Below are 27,825 nucleotides of genomic sequence, written 5' to 3'. Positions count from 1 at the left end.
AAAATAATACGCGATCGATCGTGGTAAGTTTAATACTATTCAATAAACACCCATCAAAATCATATATTGATAAACCCTACATGAAAAACATTCACTAAAATGTGTTATGTACCAGAAAAAAATTAAGAGAGTCTTAACAAGTCCAACCACATCAATTTTACTTGTGATTTTAGCTATGGCTGAACTGCAAGAATAAAGATTCCTTGTTTTTCCGACTCTTGCCTCACACTTACAGTAGAGTTGGCCGATGATGCCTGAAGTTTTCATTTTTTAGACATCAAAGTGATAGGGGTCTAAAAAGTTTCATTTTGGATTACATTGAACGTAAACATTATTTGAAAAAATATTCCATACTACTTTAGGAACTCAACCGAGGTTTGAAGTTTATAACTGTCTGAATATTTTATTAATGATCAATATTGATAAAACTATTTTTCGTTAGTCAAGATTTAACTTAATCACATTACAAACTTGAACACGTTTTAAAACTACCGAAATGCAAAAATTTTACACTCCGCGGAACTGATTCCGTTGAGCTCCTGGCTAATATTGACAAAAACAATGGCTCATTAAAACAATGCTACCCTTTTATTACAAATCAAAGTGCATCTCACGCCCTTAGATATTTATTTAATGCACATTATAAAATTTATTTGGACTGATTTTCTAACTTAAATATGAAATGACAGCTGGTTTGGCGCAAAAAAAGTTCTTTTTTGAAAACTTCAATCTCTGGTCAAAAGTAGTATCAAATATTTTTTTGGATATTTTTTTCATTCCAAGTAATCCAAAAAGCAACTTTTTAAACTCCTTTCATTTCAAAATTCTCGACCCACCCTAACCTACAGGTTTCGCATTTAAGGAGAAAATTAAAAGAAGAAACTATAGTATTTTTAAAGCTGTCGATTTGCGTTTTTTTAAGTCAGTTCATTTTTAAAATTTACATGATTGTGTATTTCATACACAGCTCACTGATGCAGATAAATGTGCAGCAAATTCGGAATCAACGCTGTCGCCACATCTGAAGAAACGACCAATTAACATTTTCGCCCTTATGAAAATGAAAAAATAACAACCGAATAGTTTGCCGTACTTAAACAAAGAACGTGATAAATTTATTTGATAATAATTTGCTCTCACGAAAATATAATAGGATATAATATCTTCAGATTTTAGTGTAAAGTTCATAAATAGAAATTAAATACGATTTCATTTTTATATGTTTAAATCGGAACAAAACACGGAAAGATACTTAAAACACCTAAAAGCCGTAATAAAACTTTAAGTACCGAGGACATCAAATATTGAAAACAAATAATTCGGTAAAAGTATTTTAAGGGTCTGTTTTTTAATTTATTTGGAATGTAATTTTAAAAAATGATACATGCACTGATGAGACTCTGCTAATAAACCATCTGTCAAATACATAAACTCGTTTTCAATCAAGCATAGGTATTCCTATTGACATTTTTCTTTTTTTTTTCCAAATGCAAACAAAATATTTTCACATTCTGTCGGTCGTAGTTCTGTTATTTCAATTCGCTTCGTTCATTTAGAGTAAAAAACTTGTCAAAGTATGTCCATACTATAACTGGGTTATTTTAATGTGTACACTTGATTAACAACTTACATAGCCATGGAAAATTATTATTGACGGTTTTTACAATTTAACTTACAATGTACCCTTATTTTATATTTGCATTATACGAACCATGCTGGATATGAGCTTTCTCTACAAAATTGTTAATAACCCAATTGATAGCCCAGAAATTGTTATAAGCATTTCATTAATAGAATTCGTCAATCTGTACTCTTCGACATTCCTAACGCAACGACTAATTATATGAAAAATAGCACTCTTCGAAGAATACAGATTACCTATAATGACAGTTTTAGTGACATCGACATATTACACTGTAAATACCATATTTTTATCAGATTTATTAAAGACATTTTAAATTTATCTCCTGCTTAACTTTTAATTTTGACATATTACAACAGAGATAAAGAACATTTAAGAGAAGGTAATATAGAATTCTAGGTATCTACAGGGCTTATGACCTGTCAATGGCTGGTGTAAGTGGCCACTACACACTGTGTAACATTCACCATTCTGCCATATTTAAACATTTATATTCCAATTCTTTCATCTGTTTACAGTGTTATATGTCAACGTCTTTCTATATTACCTTCTCTTAAATGTTCTTTATATCTGTTGTAATTTGTTAATGTAAACAGCTCCCCAGGGAGTCGAATCCAGTCCTTGTCTACAAAAATTTGGGCAAACTCAAAATATTGTTTTTATTTTGACTTTAAAATTAATTTTATTTTAAAATTTTAACTTTTTAATTTCAATTCTTAATTTTTACTTTTAATTTGAACTTTTAATATTAACTTTTAATTTCAACTCTTAATTTATACTTATTCGAATGTACATCTACTACCTGCATCTTATTAATTATTGTTGGTTGTGAATTTTTACCAAGAAATATAAATGTTCATGGAAGCAGAGCGAGAGGGGAGGAAAGTAAAGTTGAAGCTATTCAATGTCTTCTCCCTTTCATGTACTTTTTGTTCAATATTTTTATTTGATTATTTTTTTAATTCAATTTTTTTTTCCTCTCCGGCATTCATAATAAATTAATGTGAAACCTGTAATTGGAGTTACTTTTTAAAATGCTTCTTTTGTACCTTGTATTTATAAAAAGACTGTATGATTTCCCTAATAAATAAATAAATGAAAACTGTTGTTTTTTCCTAATAAATAAACAAAACAGGAATGATAACGTCTATCAGTTCCATTTAAAGGTATTGTACTAAGAATTAACATCAGTTGCGTCCTGCAAAAATATGTTTAACAAATTAGCCAATAGGGTTCCTATGCTCCTTCATTATTTTACTACATATAAGTCAAAAATGTATTTTCCTCCACTATTTTAAAACGAATTAGTCAATAATTCATGGTCTCTTCACCGTACACTGCGCAAATATCGCGAGCAGTTTTAACACCTTTATTCCGTCGATTGAACGCGAACAGAAGTAAATGTAGAAAATGCTCTCTTTCGTCTACGTCTAATTTATCAGATACGTGGGAATAACTATTGCCGAGTTCATGAAGTCTATTTAACACGGCTTTACAAGTATACACTGTCCGTGAATTGTTGCCACAAAACGGTGGTACCTATCTAGTCATTCTTCTAGACACCCTTAAGTTGATAGGAGATAATAGTTCAGGGCAATTCCATATTGAATTTACAATTTTAATGAATTTAAAAGGTCTTTGACTTTTCTTCTATCGTTGAGTTTTAACAATTTTTTAATTTTTTTAAATTTTTTTATTTAGTTTTTCTACTGAAATTTCTTGGTGGAACTGCATTTTAATAATAATAATAAAATTATTTTTATAGTTATATTCCACTTTTATTTATAATTTTTTATATTTTTATTACGAGTGACCGGGTTTTGTCGTGACCGACAGAGTCAGACTTTTTAGTTTTTTTTTTAGTAGTTATGCCCAAATATACCTTTTTTGCCTATTTCATGCCCTTAAGGCACTTCTGAGGCATCCGTCTGAGACGAAATTTCATAGGTGGCAATAATGCATTCCTTAATTCTCAAATGCAAAATAGATAATAATGTCTCCGACATTCATTCGTACGAGGTAGCATCTGTAAATATGGCTTCCCTCTTAAAAATATTGGGTTTATCTGTGGCTTCATTTCCCCTGAGCTTTTACGTAACATAGAACGTGACTTTTCCGTAAAGTTAGCCGTATAAAAATGTCATCAATAAAATCCTACGCTGTCAATAAACATGCATCGCTCTTATTCGGCGGCTAGAGGTATTTGTAATCAAAAAGAAAAAAACATAATATCGAACTTTGCAAAAAAATTAATATTGTCAAATACTGTTATTATTTTTTCAATTTTTAAATCAGTTTCGTGTAGTGTTTGTTGACAAGAACTGGATGCAACTTCTATGGGAGTTATACATGTTTATATATTACAACAGAGATGAATTATAGAAAGTAATAAAGAACTCTAGACACGGTTGATTTTTTTAATGTTCAATTCTTAAGGGTTTTTTTTTGTTTGGTCTTTAAATAGTACGAATATAATAAATGAATGTCCTTATATTAACTTATATCTAATTATCATTTAATTATATACAAATAAAAAAATAAAAAAAACAATAAATCTACAGTTGAAAGCCATAACGAAGAATATTTCAATAACAAGGAGATTTGTTGATATGGGTTAAGCTCTTTAACTTTACAAAGAGAAACGGATGGAAGAATTGAAGGAATATCGATGTTCAAACATAGGCAGAATGGTGAATGTTACACAGCGTGTAAGGTGGCTACTTGAACAAGCCAATAACTCCCAAGGGGTTCGAACTCAGTTCTTGTCTACAGAAATTTGGGTAGATTAAAAACATTGTCAAGTAAAATGAAATTTTAACATTGAATAAATAATATGAACCATGTTATCGTCGTTTGTATTATACAAAGGTACGGTTTCCTGAAAATATTTAACGAAATACGCACGTCAGGTCTTAGTACGCCAGGCGCGACACGCTTTGACATTAATGGTATAAATTTCATGATTTCAAAGGCATAAATGTTAAATGGGCCTGAACTGCATACATAATGAAAGAACAGAAAATGAAACGCGACATTTTTCAGTATGACCTGAAAATGAAAACAAAGAGCGATGTTACATCACATTTTGCATTTTTTCAGTTTTACTAAAAAAATATTCATGTTTTTTTATATCTTAGCTCAGATAATAATCATTCTTTTAATAAATGACTATTACTGATTTTGTGAATGAAAACTAAAATGAAAATTTTTAATTAACTCTTGCAGACCTGAATTAATTCCTTTGTGTGTACTTAAGGAATCATCAGAAAAAATAATCACTTAATTTTATTTTTTATTTTCAATACTAGGTCTTAAACTCATAATTAGTCAACAAAATTCAAGAAAAATGTGTGTGTAATTTTTTTGCCTGGTAGGCAAACGTACTGACCATAATACCAGAAGCCAGAAATATACTTAGGTACAACTAATTTACATTTTTTTTATCTCCAAACTGACTTAGCCATATTAAGTTAAAATGCTATTTCTAGTGTTATATAAATTCCATGGAAAAAATATATTTGTGTGAATACTCGTATTCCCCTTCAGGGGTTACCTTTTTTTTATCTTCAGTTCATCAGCGCTTAAAATCTTTTTGGGTTATCCTCGATCACTTTTTTCTCGATCGCAGTTTTTATCGGTTCATATTAAATTTTAGGACAAATTATTTGTTTTTAATATTGTTGATCCCCTTTTGTTCTTCTGCGGATATCCTAATTAATATCCTGAACACATCTAGTCGTCTTGACTCTTTTCTCCTTTCTAAGATAACCAAGTGGAGCTTCTCGCTACTATCCGTGGCTTTGTAGTAGGTCCTGTCAGATATACAGATATAGTGGCTTCCAAAAACAATTTCAATGGTTTTAAAAAAAATTGTAATAACTTCGGCGAAGTCCAACCAGTTATATCCCAGTCAGTAAAGAATTCACTTCCATTATTTTCCAATCCAACAAAGCGCATATTACGTACTTCTGGATTATCTGCTTTCAACACAAATATGCTCAGTCTACAAGATTACAGAGAGTTCTTTTACGCAGCTTTTGTCGTTCAGCAACGAGCAATGGGCACCGCCAAAGAGATACCAATAAAGGATAAGGGATATACCGATAAAGATATACCGATACTGATCTCTGCATAAGGGTATAATACCCTTATGCAGAGATAAGACTTAAGGTGAGTAAAGTACATTTTAATCTAGAATTTAGAAGGCAATAGAACTTACTTTCCTCATCTTAAGTTTTGTCTCTGCATTCGGGTATTACGCCCTCGAATACGGTGTGCGATATGTGGCGGGCAATCTATATCGATTAATACCTACAAATCATTTGTTTTCTAGTATTTATCTCTGTTGAATTACCTTATAAAATAGAATAAAATAATATTCTCCCATTATTGATCTCAAGTTTGTTAGTTTATACAATTTTATCGGTACGCTTTCATATTGTATTATAATATCTTATTTGTGAGATTTGCGATGGGCTGGGAAAGGATCTTGTTTCTAAGTATAAAAGCTTTCATCCTGATATTCCTCCTCGCGTTTTCTTAAAAATCTAGGTCAAATGATTTGCAGTTACGCTTCAAGCAGTGAAAACTCAAATATATGTATGTACAAAGAATGTACATTTTTGTGAGGCTTTGGAGGCTAGAAACATATTCTTCGTCTTTAATATCTCAATCTCAAAATATGCTTTTGCCTAAAAAACATTATTTGATTAAATTCATATCGATAGCAATCAGTCTCGCTATTGAGTAAACGTCTTATTCTAACTTTTTAAGATGTTGGAGTGTTAATAATAATTATTTAAAATGTATTTGGTCCTAAGTTTTTCAGGGAAATCGTATTAAGTGTTGCTCTTAGTATTCGTTAACATTTGGTATCGCAGTGGAGTGTCTTCAGCGTCCATCATCAGGGTTGATGTAATTTGTGTGTTTGTGTAAAATTATGTCCTGAGGATTTGTATTGTATGCAGCTTGTTTATCTGAAATCTGTGTCATGTAATAGTTTATGCTTCAATCTAATTGAATTATTACTGGGTGCAAGGGTCTTTATCGGTACATATTGAAACGTTATAAACTAACATTGATATTTATGTACAAAAATGTGTATATTTATACGAAAATTCAAAGTATCTTCGTTGGTAACCAGTAAGTGAACATGTTCAGAAAAAAAATATTGTGAACATATCCTATTTTTCATAAAGAAAACTCTACTTAAAATTAAAAAAAAATTTTACTTTTCATTGAAATATGTACCCAAGATTTTTGTGATCGTATCTATGGGAGTTGGGGCTTCTACTCCAGTTCGAGATTTACAGAATAAATGAAATTGAGGTTTAATGTGTATTCGTTAAATGGGGATTAAGATGCAGCGCTTTGTTGTGAAGCGCGAAAGTAACGGCGAAAATAACTGACTGACAGAACTGAACAACATATTGGAATAGACTGACTGATATAACCACACCCTGTAGTCCCTCTATTGGTCGTGTTCTTTTATTATTAATATCTCCATGGCGTGAATGAAGTAAATGTACAATAGGACGATACTTTGGCTATGTCATCCTATTTCGTTATTGAGTTAACCTCCTGGGAGCAATATTGTTGGTCTTGGAGAATATAATGTAATGTATCAAATAGAAAATACTCAGTTGCTTTTTGGGTCGTTGCTCTCAGGTAAACAATTTTTTGAGTTTGTCCAAATTTTTTAAACATGTTAACAGATGTAAGAAACGACGGACCATAGATTTTCAAATATAGGTAAAATGGTGAATGTTACACAGTGTGTAAAATGGCCACTTAAACCAACCAATGACTGATCATAAGCCCTGTAAATGCTTAGACTTCTGTATTCGCTTTTCTAAAAAAAAATCATGTCTGTTGTATTATGTTGGATTACATATATTTTTTGAATGAATAACTCTCTGAGCCTCTATTTTAGAAGCGTGTCAGCAAATGCGAAAGTGAGGATACGAAAGAAAATTATGAAAAATACACCACAACAACCAGACCAATAGAAAAAAAAAATTCTTACATTTTCTTCATGCAACTGGCGGAAATCGAATCCGTAAAGCCAGTTTCACAGTTGGCTGTCTTACCAACTACGCCACGCCCCTTGTAATTCGTCGTTATTCGTTTTTATTTATCCCTTGAAAATCGGTATTTCCATTTCCTGTTAGTATCGTTTGGTTCACATAAAGTATACAAATTTACCTGATATATACTCGTATATTATTATATATGCACCATTCCTTGGCAACAAATTTCCCGTGAAGCTTTTGAAAGCTTTGGTTGAAAGCTTGCAGGTGTCACTTTCATATATCATTACTGTCATCTTGCACTAGGTGGAGCCGAAAGGAAGTATGCTTGCTTTGAGAGCGCATTTTGGGGTTAATTTCACTAAATTTAAAATTTTGAAGCATCCCGAGAAAAATTGAATATATTAAAGGCAATAAAAACTATTGGAATTTTTGTGATATCTACATACTTTCTACAATAAATTTATTTGGTTTAATTAATAATAAACATTATTTTTGATGTCAAAGTGAATGAAGAATATAGCTATTTGTGTGAAAAAGAACCCAAATCCTGGCCTAATGTTTTCGGCTTGATGGCTACTCTCTGTAAAAATCCCGAAAAAGGAAATCGAGTTAAGAAAAAGTCGTATTCGTGTACGATGCTTGAGGTTTTGGATTCTGGGTTCATTAGTACACAATCTAGGGAGAAAATACGGGACTATGTTAGTATGAAGAAAATTGAGACCGCGTTTTCTCTACACTGTCATCTAATATTTTTTAATAATGTATTTTTTACACGTTACTTACAAATGTTAATAAATATTTGTAAATACCCACATACCGACTTTTCTATGTCTACTGGTTTTGGGACGTACCCATTTTTTCAGACAGGACTCTAATTCCACCAAAATGCAAATCCCAATATACCTACACCTTCACCATAGTATTTGCACAAAAATATAAAACCATTGGACACGTGCTATTGGAAGCTAACACCTAAGTGCCCAGCCTATTAGCTTCTAATAGCTCAATCAGACAATGTGCATTATACCGGAGATGTTTTAAAAAATACCTTTTACTCTTCTATTGTCTCTTTCACTGTGAGTTGGGCAATTTGTATAAAAAGCGTAAGTTAGATATTTTTATTCTTCTTCACGACCGTATTATAATTATCCAAAATGGTAGCAATATTCCTTGTTAAAATCTCGTTCTCAAAATCCATTTTTATTTTGATTTTAAATAATCAATTTGGATGTCATTCAATATTTTTAAAGATCACTCCAATTTTGCTGTAAAAGTGAAAGTATCTCTCTGCGTATCCAAAAACCGTTTTAATCTTTAAAATACTGTGTGAAAAAATTACCTCAAGTCACTCTGTGGTATCTTGAAGTTAGGAAATGGTTGCCTGATTATCGCTGCTTTTTTAAAACTAAATAAAATTATATGTGTGTCTTGCTTAGTGATCTAATTAGATTAGATTTCTTTCTATCAAATAAATGTTCAATATATTAATCTTTTTTTTTTCTTTTGTATTAAGGTTTATTAGTAGATTATAAAAGAAGTTGTAGTAATATTCAAAGCGATTGCCGAGGTATTCATAATTTAAGTGCACTTTTAAGTTTTTTAGTTAAAAAATCTAAATTACAATTTTTTATTATTATTTAAATGGATTGTCTTGGCCTGTGCAAAAAAGGTTTCTGCGTCTGTGTGAAATGAAAATCACAGTTCTGTTTATAGCAAGAATCCTAGATGAACGTTGTTATGGCTACTATTTACTGCTCCTACTGCAAATCAATCGAAAGTTAACAATAATCAGACAAAAAATCTTACCACCCTTTTTTCACTCACCATGTCCTGTGAGTTTGTACGATGCATGTGAAATGAGCCAAAATGAAAGTACTTCCTCCACATAATCGAAAATCGATCTAAAGACCGCGAGTCTTCCTATCGGTTTCACTCATACAAAAAAGCAAAGTGTTTTTCTCAATAAACGAGTAGCTTAAAAAAAAAAAAAATTTCAAATATCATAACTTTAATTGAATTTAACTTTACTACTTTCACTGTGGGTCAAGCAAATTAAATGAAGGAGTTTTGTCAGATATTAACATATTTCTTCATGACCATAATGCAAACACGAATGGTAGCAAAAACGGTATTTATGTCGGCACTTGCCAAATAGCAGAAGCTCAAATTTTGGTTGCTTTACTGGTCCGCGGATTTGGCGTTGCTTTGCGTTATCTTTATTGACTTTGCCACCAAACCCCAATACAATTACCTACCTTGTACTGGGATTCTCCCAACTTAATTTTTTTTACTTCTCTCTCACGACAGGCTCTATCAGATCCGGTGGTCTATTGATTATTGATTCATACGGTAACACAACACAGTATATTGGAATGACTTAATTATCATCATTACCCTTTACACATCTAATGGAGCATAGGGCACTACATTGGTCCACCAACCGCAGCCTATCATGATCATTTTTGTGACATGAGGGTAAGATGATCAGGCCTTCGCTTAAGGTGCCAGAAACTATGAAATATTCTAGTATAAAAACACCCTTTTGAATAAATATTTCGTGTCAACCATGTCGGAAATCGAACTTCTTGCACGGTAAGCAAACTCGCTGACCACTACGACACGAGACCTTGAATGACTTATTTCTGGAATGACCCTTTGATAGCAAAAATGACTTGTTAGCGATCACGCTAAGAATACCAAAACCACATGTATATTCGGTGACAATTCAGTTGTTATTGAGCCGGAGAGAAAAAAATTGTACCCACAGTAGAATGATTACAAAATTTTCACCAGGTGTTATGTGTTGATGTAGTGTAGCACACATATAATAAATATTCGAAGTCCAACATATCAATCGAGAAGACACGAAGATGTTGTATATTAATTTTATTTAATTAAAAAACATTACAAATTGCATTTAACTGTTACACTTGACGAATACCGCGTATGTTAAAACTAAGTATTACGTCAGAGCGACGTCGTAACCATGACAGATTACATTTTTAATTCATCTTCCAAAGGACAGCGTATGGATTTATATAGTACAACTTTTGGTTTTTTGGAGGGGTAGGTTTGATACAAAAAAAGGTACATTTATTCTTCCCACACTACATCCTGAGATTCACGCGTTGAAGCATATGGTTTTCAAGTGCATACGATAAACGACGCTTTTCAATAAAAATACATGATTTTTGCATTCCGTAAGATGTTAATATTGGTCTCAAGAGCTTTATCAGATGGTTAAGTGCCACATGCATAAAAATCTGAGTATATTTCATTCTGTGGAGAATGTAATTTCTACCACCGGCTTACTAAATACAAAATATGACCTATGTAGGTAGTTAATCCATAATAGGCGGCCTCCGTGGTGTAGTGGTCAAGACGCTTGACTCACACACGGAAGGTTCCGGGTTCGACTCCCCGGTGAGAACACAAAAATTAAACGTGATTTTTCTCAAGCCTGGGTGTTCTGTGATGTAATTCACCACTGTTATTGGGCCTCCTGGCCTGTTGTGGTGCAAAAAAAAAATCCAGGACTCAGTACTAGCAATAAATTTAACACAGTAACCTAGTAAATGTCCAATACACAATAAACAAAGTACATGTGGCGTAACCACCATTACTGTAATCTTATAAATTTAATATCATCAGATTCAATTATTATTATCTTCATTTTAAAAAAAATTACCTCTGACGCCTTTAAAACCATAAACATGCAGGTAGAACCGATTTAAAAAAAATATTAACTGCATACATTTAATCAAGTCACAATGAAAGGATTGTCAGTAGTAAGTATTACGTTTGACACCGAGTGTTGGCCACACTACTTCCCTTTGACGGGAAAGGACGGCATAAAATATTAGTTGGTGCATAAAATTTAATTTATCAAACATTCTGCGCATTCTCTCAATGACGAGAATAAGCCAAGGGTAAAATATGTTAACCCGTTACCTGCGGTGACTTGGTGTTGCACCCCTCGGCGGGTGGGGCGGACCCCGTCTTGCCCAGCATCCGCCGCCCAACCTGCAACAGGAAATGGTTCATTTTACTAACCAGGCTGAGGTATTTTATTAAATTTTTGTAAAGCCACTTTATGAAAATTAGCTTTTTATAATAAATAATAAAAATGCAAAATACAATATTACATAGGCAATCAGAAAACCACACTAAAGCATGACTTGTGTTTGGGTATACATTTCTTTATTTTTTAAATTAAAAGCTACTAAAAGAGTACGATAGATGATCTTTAAATGTCTGTTAATAAAAATGTATTAAAAAAAGATTGTTTTAAAATCGGCTTTTTTTATCCATAATTTGACTCTTAAAGGGACGTGCTGCAAAATTCCTTTACACGCGGTGATGTAACATTGTGTTACTACAAGCTAAAGACAGATTAAGTTCAGATATTTGAAAAAAAATACATGTAAACATACAGTACAACAATTTCCTTTCCATACTTAAATTAAAAATCATAAATACGCCGGTCATAAAACTAACGTGTACTCTCGCCTAATGTCAATAACCGTTTGAACGAATTTTTTCTTTTGTTTTTGATTGTTTCACACAAACACCAGCCACAGAACAGCGGCTCTGTTTTCTTTTTTGTAAGTTCTATTCTCGAACTATTTCTGGTACAGTAAAACAGATTTATTGTGGTATTGCCATCACGTTTATTCATCTGATTATTCTTCGCATAGTAAAGATATATAAAACATTTAAGATTGTAAGTGAAAATTCTTGATTCTTGTTCATTGAAATTTATTATATAAATAAAAGACGAGTGATACTTTAATCCGCTAGTTTGGAATATCCAGTTACCGGTTTCATCGCTTTCGCGACATCTTCGAGCCCGAAAAAAATCTGATAATGATTCTTAAGATAAAAATAACTTTATGTAATTTACTTTCATATGATTTTGAATTATCTATCCTTATCTCTGTTTTGTATAAATACATTGAACTCCTTAATAAAGATACCAGTCAGAAGTGATGAAACCGGTCACTGGATATTCCAAATTTGTGGATTAAAGTATCACGCGTCTTTTATTTATATAAATTTTTTTTAAAGTTTTTTTTTGCAAATTTTACGTTCTGCATCCGATGTAAAAATGCCCATTTGATGATTGGAAATAAAACCGCATGATCATTGAAATAAATAAAAGAAACATATCCACCAATATCTAATAGAATTGTGTTACATCATAGCCACTAGAGATAGGTCTTGCAATCAAACTGTTCATGGCGTAATTAACGCATAGTTTGATACACCATAACGTAAGGTTAAGTTAGATAGGGTGAGCTTAGTAGAGATAAGGCTATAATTAATCGATATAACTCCACTTCCGGGATAATTATGCTGGCCAGTTTGTGCTAGCAAATAGAAGCTGACGTTGATATCTCGATCCCTCTAAATAGTATTAAAGGATTAACCGATATAGGGGTGCAAGATAAAGGGGTAAACCATTTAATAGGCATGCAACTACGTACATATTTAAGTGCTGGGTTAAATTAACAGATTCACAAACTTTTTTTTTCTTTTTTCTAGATCTGTTTTTAAGTAGAGCATGTGGACATCACCAGACGCCTCTAGGAAGCCCTATCGCCAGCCAGCACTCTCGCCTCCACCCACGTCAATCCCGCGTCTCTTAGTTCTGACGAAAGATCGCTATCGATAGACGGCCTTCCAAGATAACGCAGATGTGGAAAAAAGATATTGGATTGGGCTCTTCTGAAGCATCCTCAGTATGTATCCAAACCAAGGCCATCAGATATATAACTTGATTTATTTACTTATTACACAATCTTTCATTGTAAATTAAACATTCTAAACTTTCATTAATGTTTCTTGATAGCTTTTCATCTTTTGTCTTTTATGAGGTTATGCGAGTGCAAATGAGATTCATCAGAATTAGGCATTCATAAATCAGATTTGCTTAAAATTATGAAAAATTATAGAATTACTGTTAGGATTGATTAAGTCCTTACACTCAGTTTATTTAAGTTGTCTTGTGACATATTTTGGTGTTCCCTAAAATTTCACGAAGCCGACAAAAGTTAAAAATCTATCCGGAATTTTGAGAAATTACATTGTACATGTATGTTTTTTTTAGTGTCAAAATATGGCAATATATCAACTGAACGTTGTTATGCAGAAAACAGCCAGTCCACAATTGAAAAAAAAATAGAAATCGGTATTATCAGGTCAGTAAGATCAATTCTATATTTTGCTAAGAACAGCCGGCCGCTTTAGGGCCAGACCGCAAAACTTTAGAGGAAAATTTCTAAGTATTCCTAGTAAGTTTTGAAAAAAAACTTAATATTTTTTCCAAAAAGTCATAAAATAAAAATTGTAATCTCAAAACGTAGTAAAACCTTAATTTCTCGGACAAAAAGTCCCTCCACAAACCCCTACTCCTCTCCTACCCAGCCGCTTCCCTTGTCCGCGTCTGGTGCGTATCGCTTAATTGGTCAAATACGTTTTTATCAACATTTTTTTTCAAGGAGGGGTAAAGGTTTGCGGAAGGGATGCTAGTCCAAGAAATTAAAGATGTAGTCCATTTTTAAAAAAAATACTTTTTGGAAAAAAAAAAATATTATGATTTTTTTTAAGCTTACTTTGAGGAATGTCCATTTGAAATTTTACGGTATGGCCCTGAAAAACCGTGTGTATGCAGAGTATTTGTGTGTTGAGCTGATAACAAATAAAACATCATTTTGTGATACAAGTAAAACTGACCAAGTAAAATTTTTGCAATTTTGAGATTTTATCACCAAGTTTTAGGCTGGATGTTATCTTTTACTAAAAAACCATTTCCACTTATATCCCAAAGTATTTTTACAAAATTGATAATTGTGTATTTATCATGTTAGTTTATGAATATCTGCTGCATAAAATATTGTCGAAATCAAAACACTTCCATACTTAAACAACACATTGGTAATGCTTTGCAATGTGTTGTTTTAAATGTGTTGTTTTATAAAGCCTAATAAATTTAAAATCCGAAAATTTGCTAGATAGCAAAATTATTGGTTTGTGACTACGGCAACACTTCAATGTTAAATTGTCAACAAACAAAAATTGACACTTTTCCTTGTATGCTCACGCTACATCCTTTTTTTGTTTGTTATCTTTATATATATATAATTCCTCTGTACGTGTGATGTCACTTAACTCCTCTTAATTGGCTAACCCGATTTACGTGCGGTTTTCAAAGAAATATAGACCTTTGCGCTGTGCGTGTTCTTAGATATTAAAATTTTCAATCTAATATACAAAAAAGAAGTAAGGAGCGTAAATATTTTATTCATAATTTTACCAGGGTTGCATTCGAGGAGAATGCATTTACAAAAAAGGAAAAGTGTTGTTTTTTGTGTATTTTTTTATTGTTGACAAACAGCACTTGTTTGTTGTGGATATAAATCAGATTTTTTTCTTAAATTCCTTATAGTTTATTCCCATTTATTTCTTTTTACTGAATTTTGGTAAAACTAAAATAATATTATTTCAATGCATTTATAAAAATCGTATATCTATATAAGTACACCCCTCTGTTGGTAAGATGACCGGAGTTTGACGTTTGCAAAAAAAATGTCATTTTTGAAAATATATTTATTTTATGTTTTGGAATTCAACCATAAACAAGTACCTAGGTACCTACTTAAGTTCAATATTTGAATATTATTAATTTTTAGTTAAGGAATTTAATCATAAACAAGAATCTAGGTACCCACTTCTAGATGAAAATTCTTATTCCAAGGTAATAGCAGACAAACCAACGTTCGGGCAGGACAACATTTGTCTGGTCCGCTAGTTATTTATATATTTATAAATGTATATTGTATATGTATGAATGTATGCATTCATTTATATGTGCAAGTGAACGTATTTATTATTAAGATGACAAGTATTTTTATAACTAGCAGGAAAAAATATAGAATGCACATAAAACGCCTCAAAATGGATTGTGGCCAGTGAGGTGTTAATACTGAAAAAAAAGTGTAACACAGGAAAATAAATTAATAAATACTCTGCTCCATTGTAATGGTTGTCTTTTACCTAGTATATTAAATATGTTTTTATGTACCTGTGTAACAAATATCAACTATACAATCAGCCTTGACAATTTATTTGATTATTATGTATATATTATGTAATTTAATGGAATGCAAAATTGCTCGAATTACCGAATTATTAGGGAGAGTGTTGCATACTTGTTCAACATTGTTTTATCAATAAATACTTGGTGTTGACGAAACTTGGAAACTTATCCAGAACATGCAAATATGTTAAAGCTAGAGCCAGCTGACTTTGTCGACATGGTACAAGTCCGCAATCTACGAGTATATATAATATTATATCATCATCCTTCCTTTTCCTCAGCGAATGTCGCATAGGGCACTGCATTTATACACCAATCGCAGTTCACCTTGAGCATTTTTGTTACATGAAGGTGATCAGTCTTGGGCTCCAGATTCCAGTCCAGGTACTATAAAATATTCTAGTGTAAAAACATCCACTAAAAATAAAAGTTTCGTGTCAACCATGTTGGGAATCGGACCCGAGACCTCATGCATATTAGGCAAACGCGCTAACTACTACACCACGAGGCCGACGAAAATCGAGATATAAGGTAACACTTTTTTATAAAAATATGCATAATAAACAACAGCAGGATATAAAGTAAATAAAAAACAACAATGTTTTGAGTTTGTCCAAATTTTTGCAGACAAGGACTGGATTCAACTCCCCGAAGAGCTGTTTATATTAACATATTACAACAGAGATGAAGAACATTTAAGAAAGGTAATATATAAGTCTAGGCATCTACAGGGCTTATGAACTGTCAATGGCTGGTTTAAGTGGCCACTACACACTGTGTAACAATTACCATTCTGCCCATATTCCCAGCTCTTTAACTTCACAAACATCAACAGATGAAAGAATTGAAGAAATATAGATGTTCAAATATGGGCAATGTTACACAGTGTGTAAAGTGGCCACTTAAACCAGCCATTGACATGTCATAAGCCCTATAGATGCCTAGACTTCTATATTGCCTTCTCTTAAAATGTTCTTCATCTCTGTTGTAATATGTTAATCTCTAATTTATTATTTAATATTATTATTTCTCGGTGCACCAGTACTACGCCCCTGTAATGTCATAAAAATGGCATAAAAATTCCAGAATTCTATCGATTACATGAATTGTCAAGTACAAATCGCTGAAGTCAAGTGTCGTGGTAGGTACCGCGATATGACATCGGCCGTGACCTGAATGGAAATGTCTATCGAGTATAAATTACAACAGGGGCTGTATTTATGTCCCATAAATACTCACCACTATTTTTTTATAAACAATTTTTCGCTTTTTTTGTCATTTACAACATATAAAAAAGTAAAATAAATTAGGTATATTTGTGTCTTTATAATCAATAGATTTGTACATTATTTCACAGTACAAAATTCTCATTGATGTGGCACTTTGTAATGAGTACTTGAATCGCCCTCCGGTCGTCAATAAAAGGCAGCTTCGAAGATGGTATTGTTTTATTTGGTTCACTTTTGAAGATAACAATATGTCTCCAACTACACACGTTGAATTTACTGTACTTATAATTTAATAATATTCTTGTTTACATTTAATAATGTATTTATTTATTTTATTAGGTAAAAAAACAGTATGTACAAAAATATTGGCAATTTCTTTGTTTATTAGTGTAAGAAACTCATGCACACACCAAAAAAATTGTTTACGCTTAATACAATAATTTCAATTATGTTCAATATAATAAATGTAAAAGAAACGAAATGAAAAAATATGTAAATAATTACATAGTTAAATATCTGCTTCTTTCAAAATTTCTATGATTTTTTACCAAAATTTACATACATCGTCACAAAAAATGTCAGCCTCGGTAAATCTAATATTATATTGGTCGCATATTCTAGGTATTGTAGATTGTTTAAATAGTTTGTTGACGCGTTCTCAGTGTAAAACAGAAGATTTTGTCTTGTCGGTCTCGATGGCACACGGAACGGAAGTCTTTCAAATGGGTTAGGAGAATCAATTTTATTATTTTTTAATTTGAATAAAAATAACTGGTCTAACATTATTCTTCGATTTTTAAGAGAGTTTATTCCATGGTACTGCATACTTTCAGCATGATTAGAAAAGTTGATGTTTAACCGGTAGTTGACGTGCTTAAAAAAAAATTGTTGGACCCTTTCTAGTCTATTAATACTTACATTATTGTAAGGTGACCAAATAGGAGTAGAGTATTCTAGCTGGGGACGAACAAATGTTTTGTAGAGTTTTTCATATGTCTCTGCATGTTTAAATGGTTTCAATACTCGCATAATAAGTCCGACCATTTTATGTTTTTTTCAGGACCGATTCAATATGAATATTAAACATTAGTTTCGTTTCAATAATAACACATAAGTCGCGAATTTGACTATCTGTTTTAGAGATCGAGTTATTATTGAAAGAGTAAGGAAAATAATAAATATTAAATTGTCGTTGTCACGACGTACTAAGTTAGGAATCTAATTTTAACGTGTCCTCCTGGAACCAATGTATTGGGTAATAAAGTGAATCTTTACATTAAATGGAGGGGATAATAATAGCTTAAGTTAAGAAAGAATTTGGAGAAATCGCAAGATAACCAATATCTATCAATCGAAATTTAAGCTATTGTATTATTTGAATGCAAACTTCTTAGAGCTTAAAGATATGATCCTTTAACCAAGAGACACCTGCTCCCTTAAGCATAAAATATAATTTTAAACAATATTACGCGAACGCACTACGACAGTAAATTATTAGCGTGTATAAGTAAATGACCACCAGAGATGACCACCGGAAAAGATGTAATAAATAACTCTTGTGTGAAAGAAATTGGAATACAATGCACATTGGTAAAAATGTGTTTGGTCAGGATAAAAATTTGAATATTGAATATAACCAGGAATTGCGATGGTTTTCAATATGACAAAAGGCAAAAAGGGTTTGTTACGGGGTTGGCACACAACAGATAAGTGTTACAGCACCTCCTTAAACTGTAATCATGTTTTTTACATGTAATATATTTATGTATTTCGTAACCCTAAAAATGAATCGTGTTATTTTACCCTTTCATACCTGAACCTATTCTAAAAGGTTTTTTGAATAATGTTCGTGTTTTCATTTTTATCTCTTCATTATCGTCAGCCGTCTCTTGTCCAATGGTGAACATAGGCCTCCCTCTTTAGTCTCCATATTTCCCTATCCTGAGCCAACCGCATCCAACCACTTCCCGCAACTCGTCTTATGTCATCAGACCACCTTGCTTGAGGCCTGCCGACACTACTTTTACCCGTTCTGGGTCGCCATTCCAGGACTTTTTCGGTTCATCTAGAGTCTGTGATTCAGGCTTTATGACCAGCCTAACTCCATTTTAGGTTGGCAGCCCTATGGACTACATCGGTGACCTTTGTTTTCGCTCTCTCTTATACTTTAAAAAAATATTTTACGTTATTTTTAATGAAAACCATATCGGAAACTGATAAAAATTCGACAAAGTTTATGAAATATAATATAAAGTTGTTACCTATAGTAAAGTATACGAGAATTACTCAGATGAATTGAATTTTGATGAAATATATTTTAAACTTGGCTTGAATATCACTTACAAAGATGACAGAAATTCGCTCCAAAAACAAACAAGCCGACTAGAAAATCGTTCTTAGACTAATCAATATTATTATAATATGTTTTTGAAATATTTTTGTGTTCTTATGATTTATCTAAACATTGCAATTTTAAGCGTTTTAGTTGTAAATATTATAACTACGGACTAAAAGAAAATAGGAAAAGTTTTGGTAGAGCGCGGGGCGAACCTCGGACGTTTGATCCGTGAGTCCACCACACTATCCCAGGAACAATAACCCGATTCGAATGACAAACTTTTATTTGTAATGGTAGGATACATAATATAAATAAATAAGAAAAATAATATATAAAAAAGTAGATTCGTGCTTAGGGATACAAGTTACAAAAAAAAATCTAGCCCGTTTTAATTTAGGTAGGTATGGGAGTAAATATTAAAAGTTTAAGTCTGACTCGCTCGAACTAAAATTCTGCATTTTAGGTTAAAAGTTTTGTGGCTTTCATTAATGTTACGAAGCTGATTATATTATGCGTAAAAGCACAATAAAAAAAATGAGCTACAAAAAAAATAACCCAAAAATACCTTCCAGAAATAAAAATAAATAATTAAAATCAGGCCGAAAATTATAAAAAATCATAACTCGAAATCTACGCCAAATCGCGGAACTTAGTACATGGGGGTCTTTCGGATACCCCTCAATTTGAAGCACCTAGATTTTACCTTTGAACGTCACTTCTCTGGCCAACCTGTATATTTGAATAAACACCCTGGGTATAAGAGTAAAATAAAAAGTTTAGTAATTATTGCATAGAAATAAATAGTTTTTTTTTCTTACCTTCGTGTTGCGTAAATATTTTTTTAAAAATAAAATAATTTTAATTTAAAAAAACGATAACACAAAGTACCAATAATATTTTAATTTATCATTTGGTTTGTTTCGATTTTTTTGTAATTCATTTAACACAGAAAGTTCTTAGCTTGTCAAGAGCTGTAAGAGGTCATGGGTTCGATTCCTGACATGGTTGACGTGAAATATATCTGAGGAGCAAAAATTTAAAAAGTGATTAGTCACACAATAAATAGTTTGAAAAATAAATAAAGGTTTTTAACAAAAATAGTTTAAATGTATGAAATTTAAGATATATATATAAGCTTATCTTTTTTCTTATTTGAACAAATCACATGTTGAATGTTTGCTACTCATACATGATGGATATGAATGAATAACGAAGAGATAGCTCATGCTGTGATAGAGGTTGGAAGAGCTCTCTCAGATAAACAGGCGAAGTGTGATTATTTAAAATATCGTAAAGAAGGGATAAAATGTGAATGTTTCTTTTATTGCGTGCAATATTCGGTTATGTGGTCGGATTTGCGAAGGTTAAAGATATAAAGTATACCAACTACTATCTCGCTGGGAAAATTGACAGAGATGTGAAGTCAGCATCGTGTGAAGTAGGCGCAGCTGGAAACTTCTCTTAAGAAGAATAAAGAATGGACTAGAGGGTAAATATGAGTACTTGAAAAGATAAGATAACCGTACAGGTATACACTTGAATGCAAATAACTCCAAATGTGATTACATATTTTCTCACAGGTCATCAAAAAAGGTGGATTGTAAAATTAAAGGACAACGTATTTTCCAACTTATCACGAGGCTTTAAGTGTAATAAAGTCAGGGATACACACCTTTTTAAGAACTTAGTAGATGAAAAGGTGAATGTAACGAATAATAATTATTTTTTGAAATATTGCTAACATAGAATATTGCAAGGTTATTATTGCACACGTGAACTTGAATGTGTATGCGACTGGAACTATGTACATATTTTAAACAAAAAATAGCCAACAAAATACAACAATAGAGAAATATTATTACATTTTTGAAGTAACAAAGGTCTATTAAATATGGTCATCTAAAAATATTTTTTTTTGCAAATTATTAGAAGCGTAAAAAATATTTGTAAACTTGGAATTAGGAATTCCCGCAAAAACGGTGATTCCATTGGCCACGCCCCTAAACGTCACGATTCATGTTTATTTGTTCCAGCTATTGAAATTAGTGCCGAACAATTCCACCCATCTTTACGTCACAACAACCAAGGCCAAATACGTCGCGTTTTTCTAAGAACGTGACGTATATATATATATATATATAAGTTACCTAATAAAAATGTCGAACAAATAAGTGGAAGTAAACCGAGCATTTTTAATTAGTCACTTAGATGTAAATGTAAGTTATTACATCATTTTCTAATTATATTTTTTTTCTATTCATTCTTTTAACTCGAGAAATTCTCAATTAAAATTTGTTATATAAATATAAGACCCATTTACATTTTGCAATACATATAATGAGAGTTTGTCGTACAAAAGCAGAATGAGAAACTATGGGAATGAGGACATGACGTCATAATAAATTTTCTTCTCTTAAAAATTGTTATTCAGACTGAAATGCATCCATTTGAAAACGTAATAGAGTATTTTGTGTTTTAAACAAACCAAAAGTACCTTCTAGAACATATTTTTATTTATTACATAAATTAATTGAATTTTACTCCGTGACCGGAAAGATGATTAAAAACATTATGTGAATGAAACCACTCTGTATTCAATACAATTCAAAAGATCTATTTTTACATATTTTTACTAGCATATCTCTTTCTTATTTCTTACCCTTCACACTGGTTTAAACCTATATTCTATAATAATTTTTATTCTAAAGATCCGTAGATATTAATACAAAACTATTTTTTTTGTTTTTAGTTTTATATGCGCCTGTTTATGTACACCAGTAGCATTAATTGTGAAAACTTTTTGATAAATTGTGATTTAATTGTAATCATAGTAAAAATGTCTGTTCTGGTATAGTAAATCTAAACCTTTTTTCTGTTTTACATATTTTTTCTCTTCTATAAGACATTGTGTTTGCTTTTACGTTACATTGATTACAAGCCTTTAAAACGGAATATCAAGTAATCGAAAGTGAGTATTTTCGATATCTTCTTCTGCTGGCGTGAAATCGAGGGAATAAAGAAGAAAGTAAATAAGGAGAATTCATTAATGTAAAATAATAAAGGAGAATACATAATGACATTTTTTTTGTATTTTTTTTGTTGCGTCTAGTTGAGTATATATTTCCTGATTTAGATTTCTGATGAAAAATTACTAATTCAAATTTCAGCTCTATGCTTTTCGGGGAAAACTCAAAGGAGGATTTCATTTATGTATAAACCATTAGATTTCAACAGGAAATTGAAATATGACTTAGATTCGTTCTTTTTACATGGCGGAAATGATAAAAAAAACGATTTTTCTCCTCGTGTTGTGATACACATGCTGCCTCTGTGGGAAAGTGGTTAAGGCGCTTAACTCACGCATGGAAAGTTCCAAGTTCGATTCTCGGTGGGAACACAAAAATAAAAAATTCTCAAGCCTAGGTGTTTTCCGCTATAATCTATTCAAGAAAAAATATTATTATTTTTTTTTTTTCTTAATTTTTTGTGATGCAACTGATTCTTTTCCCTGCCTGTAACCCCAACGGTCACGCGGGGTACACTTTTATATGAATAGTCACAAAATTTTGTTTTTTTTAGTAGTGTAGATTTATGTTTCATGTGTCAAATCTGCCGGCTGACATACTGTAGTTGTAATAAATAACATTATTTGTAATGACAATATTTGTTTTTTAAAGAAATATTTGCGTTCTTATGATTTATTATTATTATTATTATTTTATTTTATAAACATAAATGGCAAATCTGATTTTTACAAACATTTATAATATTAACATATTTGGCTTTATTTTTTTTAAAAAAACATGATTTATAAAAAAAAAAAAAAAAATTATACAAGATTTATAGCCAAAAATTATACAGCATATTCAGTAGAAAGTTTAAATAATAAAACATTCTAAAGTAAAACAACAAGAAAATCATAAGTAATGTTTCATTTACCTAAATATTTAATTTTGGGGGTCATTTTCAACGAGTTGTAAATAACTCACTATTAGAAAATGGGAATCAAGTTGGGGTAGATTGAGATTTGAACCACAGACCTTTGGTCCGTGAGTCCGTGATACTAGCCACAGAACCACAACCCGATTCAATCAATATTAATAGAATGAATGGACTAAGTCTGTTAATAAATAAATAATAACATTTTTTATTCTATCTCGATTGGGCGGGTAGTGCAATACCCAATTGGCCATATAACAGGGGCGAACCGTGTATAGAAGCGATTATGCACAGCTTACCATTATATTTGACTGACCATAACAATGTTTTATTGTAACTTTATTTACAGAAAAACCAATAAATAATTACCATTTATTTTAAATCATTTCCACCGTTTGCATTTTTATCCTAATATAAATTTAAATAAAACGCGCCCTGTGCCGGTGGTGAGCCAAGAAAATTGCCGATTATTCCAGCTTATTTTTTCATACAAATAAGTATACTATATTTTGAATGTATTAACCCCAGTGCGGGTTTTTTCTCCTAGATTAAACTTGCAGATTAGACAAATTATTTGAAGATTCTTGATTTGGAAAACAGTATTTCAAACATCGTTTCTTAAGGACTATTTTTCATTGAGATGGTACTTTTGAAAAAAATACATAATTACTTTCATGTGTCATATTGCAGGACATATAGCACTCCAAGCGGTTGTTTTTAGCACTATACAAGAACAATGCGGCCAGTTGACATTTCAATTGAATACCCCATATCGACTGAATTCATAATGGTATTTTTCAATGAATTATATATTAAAGTAATGGATAATATATCTATATAATATAATATATTATGTTATATCACGAAGTTACATCGTTTGAGTTGATTTCATGGATGAGAGTTGTTGTATCACACAGAATCACAGAAAAATATCAATTTATAGTATATTATAACTTACATTATATTATGTACCTCCTATGTAGGTACAAATATATGATATTTTTTTATAGCTTACCTGTAAATAAAATCATCATTTGTCACTGCCATATAACCATTACAAAGTTCAAATAATCAGAAAAGCAAGATAACTAATAGCATAAACAGATATAAAAAATAAAATATTAAATGGAAACCAAAAACTATTTAAAAATTATACAACTAAAAAAAGAGAAACCAAAAAAGTACAATAGGTAAAAGAATTAAAATGAACGGCAGTTAAACTTCCTGCACCAATGCTGCCACAACCTCAATTACCAGCAATGTTCCACCAATTGGCTAATTATGATGTTAAGGCTTTTCCCCAGCCGTTCTCCAAGGCTTGCTATCCGATGCCGCAGCAGTCCATCCTGGTGAAGATTTCTAGCAGCAGCAAACATTCCACTCGAGCTACAATACCGGGAAGCTTGTGTAAGGCTCTAAATCCATTGTTTTAGCACACTTCCATATTCCTAATACTACGACGATTGTATTTGCGTCACAGCTCACTGTTATATTGCTGCGAGCATAGAACCTGAAATAATATGTTCTTTACTTCATTTAGAGATAAATAGTTTTTGTATTTTAATTTAAGACACGAAAATAATTTTGTTATATTTTTAACAATTATACACAAGCGTTTTATTTTAATATCCCTTGATCAAATTTGGTTCCATGTGTATCTTGCACCTACCACTTACGTCACATATCTCCTTGTTTTGTCCATATTTCTTTTATTTTATTATATACTATATTTATCATTTATAAAGTTCAAACTTTCAACCGTCATCGTTTTATTGCAGTATAATTTAGTGAATACATTAATTGGATCGCAGGCTCTACCACGTATACATTTTTATTTATAATAATTTAATCTGCACATCGGTTTATTTTTTTTTATTTATTCGACACTTTATATACATATACAATATATATACATATAAGGGCGGGCATATTGCCTTAAGGCAATTTTTTCCTGCCTACCCAAACCGTTCAGTTTGAGAAAATTATAATTACATGGACATATTGAATCTGGCAATTTTATACAAAAATTGAAAAAAAAAATAACAAAATAAAAATTAACACTAACTATTAAGAGAGGAGAGGGGGTGGGAAAGAAAGAAGAAGGATGAAGGGAAAATTTCAATATTCAGATTGTGACATTTCAATCTTGACTTAAATATAAATAAAGAAGGGGCATCTCTAACATTAGTGGGTAGATTATTCCACAATCGAGCGGCTACTACTGTGAAAGAGGAGGCAAGAAAGTTAGAGTTATGACAGGGTATTAAAAGGGTTCTCTCGTTACTAGAACGAAGAGATAGCCCGTGTTGTGAAAGAGGTTGGATGAGCTCTCTCAGATAAACAGGCGAAGTGGGATTATTTAAAAGATTGTAAAGAAGTGATAGAATGTGAATGTTTCTTCTACGCCTGATACTGAACCAGTGTAGATGAGCAGTGTAGTTGCGTGCGATACTCGGTTATGTGGCGAAGATCAAAGATATAACGTATACAAATATTCTGCAATCATTCTAACTTATCGAGTAAATTAGAGGTAGCATCTGGATAGCATACATCCGCATAGTCAAGGAGTGGAAGAAGCAAGTTTTTATTACAATATTTAAGTTTGTCCAAATGTTCGTATTTGTTAAGTTTTTATTATTTAGAAGTAAGTTATACGGTTTACATTCGAAATAAATAAAACAAAATAAAAATATTGATTTGCAACCTCTGTAGGATTAATCAAAAGCTCGATCAATCTATGTGATCCTGAAAGAAGTAACAAATGAACGTACGAGTATGATAATAATTGTCGGAAATATATTGGTATTGATGGTTGAAACACGAGGCCTTTGGAAAAGAAAATTTTATAAAACGGCTCTTCTTAAATGGGTACTTTATACTTTAAAGTAATACTTATCACTATAAATGAACATCATTTATCATGGTTTACTGAAAGTAAAATAGGCTGTTCAGATGTTTCAAAATGGCAGCGATTTTTTAAATAAATCTTCATCAGTATAAAAGTTTTTTTTTTAATTCGCATAGAAATAAGACACCGGATTTATAAGTTTTGAAATGAAGTATGTAGCGTCCCTTTGTGAGGAGTGTGAAAAAAGTCAAATTTTGATAAAATAAGAGAATGTCAACACTCAATGTATCAACAGATTTTAAAGATTTACAAAAAAAATTGAACCTCAATTATATAGAAAAATTGAATAGTGGCTTTATTGATTGACAGTTTCACTCTGTGCATTGTAGTGAGACAATGCAAAAAGTGAGCCAAACAAATAAATGCAGATCAAATTCATCACAAAATATACGCTATTGAGAATAAAGATGAGAATCTCTCCAAAATGTGGTCAATAATTATGTCCGACCGACACAAAATGTGTGAAGAATCAAGATAAAAAAAAATGATTCAAAATTTAAATATTCTCGGAGCCTTAATAATCACTGCGTATTGCTAATAAACATATGTAGACCAGGTATTTGCAAAATAACAAAGGCATTTTCTAGAAATTATAATTTTATTCTTACAAGCAAAAATTATAAAGTTTTATGCGTTTACCTAGCTAAATTTAAAATCTAGAAATCCAAATTGCAAATGATTGGGAAATTGAATTAATAAAAATAATTTTAAATTAAATATTTGATTTTTGACACCAATCATCGACGTTAATCTTCTCAATCTTCTTTGTAGACATTCACATTTTTTTTATTTCAAATAGCCGGAGTACTTTGTGAAAGGTTCCAGTTTTTAAAGGTTCATACGGGTAACATCCTAGCGCAAGCCACAGCTGTCCGCGTCATTCCGCTTAATAAAACTCAGACCGACCTTATTGTCGTTTTATTCGGCATCGGGTTAAACAATTTAGATTTAATATATATATAACTTGACGTAAATTGTCAAGATTTAGACAGACGTAATGTTAATCCATTATCAAGATGGTAATATGTTTACCATAAATTTCAAATATAATGGGGTTTTTTTGAAGCCTATAATTATGAACAAAAATACATCATTAGATTCTGTGTTCTGGCAAATCAAAACGACAGTACGATTATAAATTAAATTACATAGTACTTACATGCCGTAAGGCGATGCTCCCACGATATAACAAACTACATTTTAGCCTTTGTTAAGTTGCACGTTTATTCACGAATTTTGCCTGTCACGGGCGGTTTTTGCTTTTCAAAATGCACGGTCTGTTGCGGTATTGACATATTTGAAATTCGACTTACCAAAAAATATTATTCAGACCCGTAATTAATTACGCGCTGCTTAAATGGGGCAGGATGAAATATAATCGTTACACGTATCAATAATAATAATAGTAATATGAATAATATCAATAATAAGATTAATAATGGTTAATTAACAAAAATAAAAATAACTTTATCTACTACGTACACAGTAAGGTAATAGATTTCTCTAGATCATGTGTAGTCTGCCTAACTAGGTACAGCCTGTTTTAAGGCAGTAATTTTTATGCAAAATAAACAATAATATTACTAACTACTAGTTAGTTAACTATAATACAGTTATACAATAAAAAAATATACCATTT

General features: G+C 31.5%; 1 protein-coding gene across 1 annotated transcript in view; it reads right to left on the bottom strand.

Annotated features, from left to right (window-relative positions):
- Positions 1-27,825, bottom strand: part of LOC148277692 (uncharacterized) — an 87,238-nt gene that overhangs the window by 47,374 nt on the left and 12,039 nt on the right. The window contains exon 3 of the mRNA XM_088232516.1: positions 11,626-11,697. Within this exon, the coding sequence (XP_088088642.1) occupies positions 11,626-11,697 (72 nt within the window). The remainder of the gene's footprint in view (positions 1-11,625; positions 11,698-27,825) is intronic.

Source organism: Micrasema longulum, unplaced genomic scaffold (assembly GCF_059751315.1).
Source record: "Micrasema longulum isolate JH-2025_06_02 unplaced genomic scaffold, ASM5975131v1 h1tg000993l, whole genome shotgun sequence".
NCBI classification, from domain to species: Eukaryota; Metazoa; Arthropoda; class Insecta; order Trichoptera; family Brachycentridae; genus Micrasema; species Micrasema longulum.
Note: the sequence above shows the minus strand (reverse complement) of the source record. Positions and strands in the feature narration are given on the sequence as shown.